Consider the following 9,560-nt stretch of genomic DNA (forward strand, 5'->3'; position numbering starts at 1 on the left):
TTTTCTTTCTATTAATTAAGCTCATATTTAATTAAATTAAAAATAAATAAACCATATTATCTCAATAAAAATTTTTTTTGATGAAAATTAATATTAAGAGTACAAGATAAATTAATATCAAATTTTTTATTTTTTTATACAATTATGTTATACTAATTGTTGAGTTAATAATACTTAATATGAGATACTTACATTAATTATAATATATGAAAATTATAGACGTTAAATTAATTTTAATCAAGTTTAAATTTATAAGTCCCATTTAAATATACTAAATCCATTGTTAGACTTTATTCTAATGTTATAAAAATTTTAGAATTAAAAAATTTTTTATTCTTATTTTATTTAAAATATATTAATCTTAAATTAAAATAATAAGTATAAAATATTTGGTATCCGAAATAAATTTAGACCTAAATTAATTTTGTTAAAAATTAACTTAGAATGATTTATATGCAAAAAAAAAAAAATTCAGTCTTACAATTGTATCATGAAAATTAAAATAAAATTTATAACCTTTATAATATTATTTTTATTAATCAAAATATATAATTAAAAAATAAATAAATTTATTTACATTGAAATTAATTAGTGATATATTAAAATAATTGATTAAGATTTGTTAAATATAATCTACGTACTAACTTATTTCTACTATGTCTAATTTTTTTAATAATTTTTTTATATTGAATTATTTTATCATTAATATTTATATGATTTTTTTAATTATTTTATTAATTTTTTTATAATATAAATTTATAAGAACCAATAATTATGAATAATCAAAATTACAAATTTTATATTATAAATATCTAACTAACTCAATATATATATATATATATATATATATATATAATTATAATATCTATATATTATAATTATATATATTTATTATATTTATATATTTTTTATTTCTTAAAATATATTTTAGTAAAATAAGAATTAAAAATTATTAATTATAAAATTCTTATTGCATTGGGTCTCTAAATAACTATCATAACTTTGATTATAAATAATTTAAATTCACTAAAAAAAACTTAATTTTTTTAAAACTTAATGATGAAAATTTTAAAATTTATTCACCTTAAAATTCAAGTTGATAATTTAGGGATAATCAATATGAAATAAGTGTGTAATAATTTTTTTTTGCATATTAAAATAACAAAAAAAATAAAAGAAATAAATAAAATAGGATTTTTTTTTAGTAACTAGAGATTATAAAGTCCCTTTATAATCGTTTGTCTAAATAATAAGTATCAAAATTTATATATCATTATAATTAAAATAATTTATTTTATATAATATAATGTAAAATGTTAAATTCAAAAATAATTTTTTGCCTTGCCATTTTTAATAAGATTTTCCTTTTTTTTTAGGAAGATATGTTAATTAATTTGATTTTATTGAATTTTTAATCTTATTTAGTTTTTCATTAATAATCTAATTATATTTTATAAAATATAAATAACAATTCTTATCTTATTTAAAAATTTTGAATAATACTAAAAATAGTTTTCTCACTTTGCTAATTAGATTTCTTATAATCTGCTAATTTTTATGATAGCAACTTTAAAATAACTAAATTGAAATTAGTTTTAATATAGCCTAAATATATAAATATATTCATGAAGGCCCACAAAATTATTTTAATTAGTATAAAAATCATTTTTTTAAAATCTAATTAAATATATTTATATTATATGATTAAGATAAAATTATAAAATTAGATGATTTGATTATGCGATAAATTTTATAAGATTCAATCAATACTCTCATTAAATTAAGAGTTTGAGTTATTCTTCATGAATTATCAGTAAATTTCAAGTTAATGAAAAGCCATTAAAAAAAATTATTCAAAATATTTATAATAATCAATATAAAATATTAGTGTTTATTTATGTGATTAAATAAAAATTGCATGAGCTCGAATCGTGGGTGTCAGTGTATATATTAAAAATTTAAAACAATTGTTTTTATATTATTATTTTAAATTATTTTATTATAGTTAAATATACCAAATTTATAACATATCATAATTTTTGGGTAATTTTATAGAAATTTTTTTATTAATTAAATAAAAAATTTTAAATTTATAAAATTTAAATTTTAAACTAAATATTAAAAATTTAAAATTAAATTATAAAATTCAAAAGCAATCTTTCGTCAAAGATTTTTAAGTTTTTAATAATTTTTATATGGTATGAGATGATGGGGATCGTTAGGATGATGACACGTATCCTTTTATCAAGATTTTTGTTAACACTTGAGCGTCTAACTCAAAATTCGTGAGAAGTTAATATTTTAACATGTGTTACGTGGATAATTTATTATTTTATTTTAATAATATAATTTAATATTTTTTACATTTTTTAAAATTATTTATAGATTCTTATTAATGGTAAAATTTTTAAGTAATTAGAATTTTTTTATAAAATTAAATAATTCATTAATAAGAATAATAAAATAAATATAATATAATATTTTTATAAAAAAATATAAATATAAATAATTAAAATATTCGATTCCTTATAATAATTAATCCCTTTTAATTTTAAATGAATAAAGAAATTTTTTGTAATATTATCATTTTGATGTCTCATTATCTCTGTGGGCCACAGAAATATTAAATCACTAAATATCAATAACAAGTTGTATTAGTGGGCTCCATTAATAGAAATATTAAAAAAATAAAATAAAACTCTTAAACAAAACATTAACAAAGTGAGAAATAAAATCTCAATATTAGGATATAATATCATATTTATTCTTAAATGACACAAATTTAAAAGAAAAATTTAAATATGTTTCAAACAAATACAAATATGAAAATTTATTAGAAAAAAAAGAAAAAAAATGATAAAGAGATAACTATATGTGAAAAACTCACTTATAACAGAAAAAAAAAGAGATTTTAAAAAAAAAAAAAAAAAGAGAGGAAAGAGTAAGTAATTAAAATTTTTTACTTTGATTGTTAATAATAATTTTTTTTTAGCAATTGATGTAATTTTATTTTTAATAAAAGATATAAAAATATATATATTATTTAATTTTAAATTTTAAAATAATTAATGAATAAAATATTTTTATTATTTTTAAATTAATAATAATTTAGATGTATTAAATAGAGTTCAATACTTACATTTATTTGATATTATTATTAAAATTACTATTAATAAAAATATTTTGAGTATTAAAAATATTAATTAATTATTATATATATATATATATATATATATATGTTTTTTTTTTAAAAAATTTTAAAATTTAATGCAAAACAGGGCTTCAACTCGGTGGCTAAAATTTCTCCTTTTCATATTACACACAGTTTTATCGTAATTTCGTGACCAAACAACAGAAGAGAGCCATGGAGAAGGCCCGTTACGTGTAGAAGACGAATCGAACAAAAAAGCAGTATATAAAAGCCCCAAAACCATATAAAATCTCTCACTTGTTTTCCTTTGCTACCACAGTAAGTTACACTCTACAATCTGCACCCCACCTCCCTCGTCATCTCACCTGCTCATCCCTCGTTTTTTTCCTAGCAACAGAATCATAAATATATAATTTTATTGTTCCTATTTTCTGTTTGATTCCCCAGAAAACTAAGGAAGAAAAAATTTGAAATTTTCTCTGTAAGTTTCACCAGCTCTCTTTCCTTCTCTGTTCAATTTGTTTGGGGGCTTTATTTCTTTCAATTTTGTTGCTAAAAAAAGGAAATTTAATTCTGCTGTATTTTTTTGTTGGAATTTCAGTTTGAATTAATGAGTATTTTCTTATAGTATTAACCTTTTTTTTTGGCATTTTTCTTGATGTTCTATTTTTCTTTTAATATGGATGGACGCTATTAGGGGATTTTAGCAACAGTATTCAATTTTGATTATTTTCTTCTGCTTTTGGTGATTAGGGGTTTTTCCTTTTAAATTCTGTGAAATTGGATAATAAAAATATCTACTTTGTTCTAAGACGGTATTTGTCATCTTTGTTTGATTTCCAAGAAAATGCTGGAATGTGAATAACTCTCTCTCTCTCTCTCATGAAAAAATTACAGATGTTAAGTCGAAAAGTGGCAGAAAATTATTTCAGTTCAACTCGATTACCTCTGTTATGTTTCTTTTTCTTTTGTTGCTGAGAGATTGCAGGAAATGAGGGAGGTGAAAAATGTTAGTGGAATTTTTTTTTTTTATAAATATTGGAAACTTAATTGCAGTCCATTCATTCATCTTTGTTTTTTTCTCTTCTAATTGCTAAAAATGCTAGAAAGTGATAAACTGCTTTCCTGTTTCCTAAAAACTATGAAATTAGTTGTCAATGGAGAAATAATTTGAGTCTGCTAGTTTGTTTGATGTTTCTGTGTGGTTGTTAGTGATAGAATTTCAGTCGCATATAATCTTGGATGGTAGTTAATTTTATTAGTTGGCAGATACTGGAAATTCAACTTTGTGTTTTCTTTTTACTCTCTGTCCATTTGATTGATGGGAAAGTACACAATAATGATGAAATGGAAATTATGAATCCCAGCATGTATGATTTTGAGTGTTGTATTGGTATTTTTTGCTTAAGTGTTTTCTCATATTACAATGGCCTAAAATTTTGATTGAATTTGTGTTGTTGAGTTTTTTGGTGAATTGGGTCTTCCAAAATTGTGTTAGAAGAAAAATTTTAGCTCGAAATTCCATCCCAGTTTGAGGAGCCGAACCTATATTTGTTGATTACATTCAATACTTGAATACCCTAATCTTACTTCTGCTAGATGGAACTTTGTTTGGTCAAATATAATTGGCATGAAATCTGCAGACCAACTATACTATGGCAAGTCTGCCTTGTAAGCGTAAAGATCATAGATGCACAACACAAGCATGACAGGAAATTTGCTAAAATGGAACTGCCAAGAATTGTTGCATGAGGGAAACTGTTGAGATTAGCAGATATTTAATGACTATCTGACTGTTGGAATCAAGGAAATTGTTGAGGTAGTGCACTCGCATCTTATAATCAATTTGAATATTTTTGCTGTTGTAATTTTGTGGTTAGAATGGAGGAAATATGATCCATTAAGTGGACCCCAATTAGTTTGGATTTGGTGTTGAGTTTGGTAGTGACTTTGTGAATTTTGATTGGGAGTTATTACTGCTACCAATGTCCCTTTAGGCTTGCTAGAGTTGTTTAGGAGTGATTAATAGTTGAATTAAGATATGTCTAGGACCTCTAGGTCTACCAGATTTTTTTCCTTCAACAGGTGATTCGATTGGGCATATTTCAAAACACTCAACTGCTCCAATATGAAAGTGCCTTTACGGTAGAAATAATATTGTTGTTTATTACTGGTATTCGACATGACTTTACCTTTGTGCTACTTCTGCTGCCACATGATGTACAAAGGCAACAGACGTCTGTTTTTGTTCCTTCTTGCTGTTAACATGGAACTCAAATTTGTTTAACCAATTTTAAGAGATGTCTACAAGCTTGGAGTTGAAGATTTGCAATTTTCATTTGCATAAATCTGTATTTTTTTTTTAAATATTTTAGGAGTGGTATAATGTGATTGTTTTGAACAAAATCTGAGTTATGAACTAGTGCAGCTGCAGCACTAAAGCTGGGAGATTGTCATATCACCCTAGGATAGGCTAACTCAGAAGTGGAGAGGCTAGCTCAGGAAGCTGGTTTGAACTTTGTAAGCAGAGGGCAGATCATAGAATGGGAAATAAACTACAAAAGCCACAAGAAACAGACATAGTTGAAGAACATGAACAACATGAAGAAGTTTCAAATTTCACATGTGATATATGCATTGAACCCATGGAATCAAACAGGAAATTTAAGAATGGTGGCTTGTGCAGTCATCCTTTCTGCTTGGACTGCATATCCAAGTATATTACAATAAAAGTTGAAGACGTCACTGGAAACATTGAATGCCCTGGACTGAACTGCAACCATGCACTGGACCCGCTCTCATGCAGGTCTATTGTCTCAAAGTCACTGTTTGATCAGTGGTGTGATCTTCTATGTGATTCCACGGTCTTGAGGTTTGAAAGGTGCTATTGTCCTTATCGAGATTGCTCAGCTTTGGTTTTGAATGAGTGCAAGGATAAACTGAAGAAAATAAAGTGTCCTAACTGCAAGAAGAACTTCTGTTTTCGGTGCAAGATTCCATGGCATGCTGGATATCAGTGCAATGAAAGTGGACAGTTGAGAGATACTAATGACATTCTTATTGGGGAACTTATAGAAGAGAAGAAGTGGACTAGATGTTATAATTGTGGTCACTCTGTTGAGCGAGTTAGTGGTTGCAGAGATATCAAATGCAAGTATGTTCTCTCTCTCTTTCTCTCTCTATGTGTGTGTGCGTGCGTGTGTGTGTGTGTGTGGGTGGTGCATGCATACATTTATTTATTATTTCCCCCCATTCATTCCCTTACCAAAAAAACTATAAGTTAGTACGACAACAACGCACTTTATATCTATAATGCATTTTGCACATTATATCACTTATCTTCCAATGAACTTTGTAATAGCTTTAGATTACAATATATAATATATTGGCATGATTTGGTCGAACTGTATTCATTAAATATATTACTCGGTTAGGTTCATATTTTTGACAAATTAGTTCCTTAAAATTTAAAGTTTCACTCAGGCAACTTGTTAAGCATAGTTGTGAAAGGCTGAGGTTGAATGAACCTTTCATTACAGACATTCAAGGACATGATAACAAGGGTTTGGAAGATTGCAGATGTACCTTGTGCAGTGTTCTTAGTGTCTTACGACAATGGGGCTAACCCTGAGTACCTTCATTACGTACATGCAATTTAACACTATGATAAAATGATTGATGAAGTTAATGCCATTGGAAAATAATTTATAATGATTAGAAGAACCTGTAATTGGAAAAAATATTTTCTTTAAGGGAGGTATGGCAAGGATGAAAAGAAAGGCTGCATCCCTTCAAGCTCTACACAACCACAACCACTGATCTATGTATGTGATGTTAATTTGATTTTTGTTGCAGATGCGGTGTTCGGTTTTGCCATCAATGTGGAGGACGGTTCCATTTAGGTCCCTGTAAGCACAAGTGTTGTGGAGATGCTTTCTGCATGTTATTATTTTTGGTAGTGTTGATAATTTTTCCTTATCTATTATACCATCAAGTGAACATACTATCGCCAGATACCAAATAGCCTATTGGTACTGCAGAATTGCCCCAACAACCTATCCTACATATATGATGTGCTTTAGCAATTAGGCTGTAAATGATGCTTTATCTATTCATTCAATAAAAAGTAAACATGATATTACTTCTACATTTGTTATTAGCACAATAGTTTTAATGTGTACAGTTATATACACTCATACGCTTACGCATGTAAGCTGGTTTGACATCTGTGCTAGGATTTTGCTTTTCGTCTTCCGCTTTTTCTTGATATCTGTCTTTATCTAGGTTTGATAGTAATTTAGCAATTCCGTATGCTTATGGAGACAAAGACCAATGGCAATAGAGATGTCTCCTCATGTGGTGGAAGTTCAATTCAGGTCGTGATCTCTTTTCTAGTGTCTCTTTCCGGCCCTCATTGGTAAAAGAAAACTATGGCTTTAGGCTCAATTGGACCTTGTATTTATTGGAAGTTTAATTTATTTTATTTAATTTGACGCAGAAATTTTAATTTTAATTCAATTTAGCTCAAACATTAAAAACATCAAGAAATTGAGTTTTTTAATTTTTAAAATTAAATCAAGAAATTAGTCTAAAATTAAAAAATTTAACTTTATAATTTTTTATTTAAATCAAGAAATAAAGAGATTTAGTTTGTAAATTTTAATTTTTAGACTAAATTGAGTTTAAAATGAAAAATTTTAAGTTATTTTGAAAAAAATAAAATAAAAAAGATTAAATTAATTTTTTTTAATAAATATAAGATGTTAAATTGAACATTTTACTAGAAAACTATCAACTCATTGTGATACTATTATACTATGATTAGAGCATATGATAATTTTAATTATATTCACATTATCTTATTTTTTTAAACTATTTATTAATTAATAATACATAATTAAAAATTAAACATATTATGTGATATACTGATGCATTTAATTAAAAATTATATAAAGTGATTTAATGTTTTTATAGTTAAAATTATTTTAAAAAAATAAAGGAATAAAATATGATTTTATGTTGTAGATAGTCTCCCTCTCTCTATATATAATAATAATAGTTATTTGGAGCATAAAAGCTAATAGGGGTGTGCAAACAGTCGGTTCGGTTTCGAACTGAACTAAACCGATAAAATTAAAAATAAAAAATTAAAAATTTTAAAAATCGAACCAAACCGATTAATAAGAGAAAACCGAACAGAACCAAACCGATAAATATCGGTTTGGTTTGATTTTAAACCGATCAAACTGAAATTTATAAATTGAGCATTTGATTTTCAACTGAGTTCGGTTCAGTTTTAAATCGATCAAACCTAAATCTTAGGATTCGGTTCGATTTTCTTTGATTTCCTTGATATATATATATTAATAATTTTAGTTCGGTTCAGTTTTTTTATTTTTTATGAAAATAACCAAACCGAATCGATTAACTGAAATTATTAAAATTATAAATCAAATCGAACCGATTAAATTTTAAAATCGAATCAATTGAACTGAATTGATTCTGTTCGGTTCGATTTTTCGGTTTAAACCGAAAATTGCTCTCCCCTAAAAGCCAAGCATCATTTGGCATTACTCCAGTCAAATATCTAGGAATGTGAGAACACTGAATTGAAAGGAATTCAGATTTTCTTTTTTTTTTTTTTTAATGACTCTTTTACAAAGGTTTTACCAATTTTACTCTAAGATAAAAGAAACAAGTCATCTACATTGCGCGTTGCGGTAATATTTTAATTTTTAATTTTTATTTGCTCTAAATTAAGCAAATTTTAATCGATTGAATTATTAATTTTAGCAAAAAATTTAGTTATTATATTAATTTATATATTAATAATTTATTTAATAATATTTAATTTAAACCAAATAATTAACTGAAATAAAATAAAATTAGGAGAAATTTTATAAATAAATATTCTTAAAATGTAGAATTGTAATTCTCGACTCGAAAGGTTATTTATAAAAAATCTTTTAACATACTTGAAAGTATAAAATAATATGAATGCATTACATGAAAAATATTATTAAAGATTAAATATCTCTAAAATAAAAAAATATAATTTACTAATATATTTGATCAATTATTTTTAATAATCATATGGGAATGAAGTTAAAGATATTATATAAATTTATTATTTTATAATAGGCTCTAAATACTTCAATCTTTAGGTCTGATAAAAATTGAATTTATAGTTAAAATGAAACTTTAAATTTAATAAGATAAAATTGTTAAGTTAAGCATTATTTAACGCTAATAAATAGATTTATAATTAAAAAATAAATTAAAATGAAATTTCAAGTTTAGTTAATATAAAATTATTAGTTTAAATATTATCTAATACCAATAATTAAATTTATAATTAAAAAATATAAGTTAAAATGAAAATTTTTAAATAAAATTATTATTTTTTAAT

At 24.6% G+C, this 9,560-nt stretch overlaps 1 protein-coding gene across 5 annotated transcripts; it reads left to right on the top strand.

Annotated features, from left to right (window-relative positions):
* The first annotated feature begins 3,354 nt into the window (after positions 1 to 3,354).
* Positions 3,355 to 7,298, top strand: LOC110667445 (E3 ubiquitin-protein ligase RSL1). Of its 5 annotated transcripts, none has more exons than XM_021828282.2 (3): positions 3,355 to 3,632; positions 4,795 to 6,305; positions 7,007 to 7,298. In XM_021828282.2, exons 2-3 carry the CDS (start codon positions 5,695 to 5,697, stop codon positions 7,173 to 7,175), a joined length of 780 nt encoding a protein of 259 aa, XP_021683974.1. In that variant the 5' UTR covers positions 3,355 to 3,632; positions 4,795 to 5,694; the 3' UTR covers positions 7,176 to 7,298. The 5 variants fall into 5 exon arrangements, with proteins under 5 accessions (XP_021683974.1, XP_021683978.1, XP_021683975.1 ...); XM_021828286.2 differs by having other exon boundaries at positions 5,575 to 6,305; XM_021828283.2 differs by having other exon boundaries at positions 5,580 to 6,305.
* The last annotated feature ends 2,262 nt before the right edge of the window (positions 7,299 to 9,560 follow it).

The sequence above is a fragment of the Hevea brasiliensis genome, chromosome 1 (assembly GCF_030052815.1).
Source record: "Hevea brasiliensis isolate MT/VB/25A 57/8 chromosome 1, ASM3005281v1, whole genome shotgun sequence".
Taxonomy (NCBI): domain Eukaryota; kingdom Viridiplantae; phylum Streptophyta; class Magnoliopsida; order Malpighiales; family Euphorbiaceae; genus Hevea; species Hevea brasiliensis.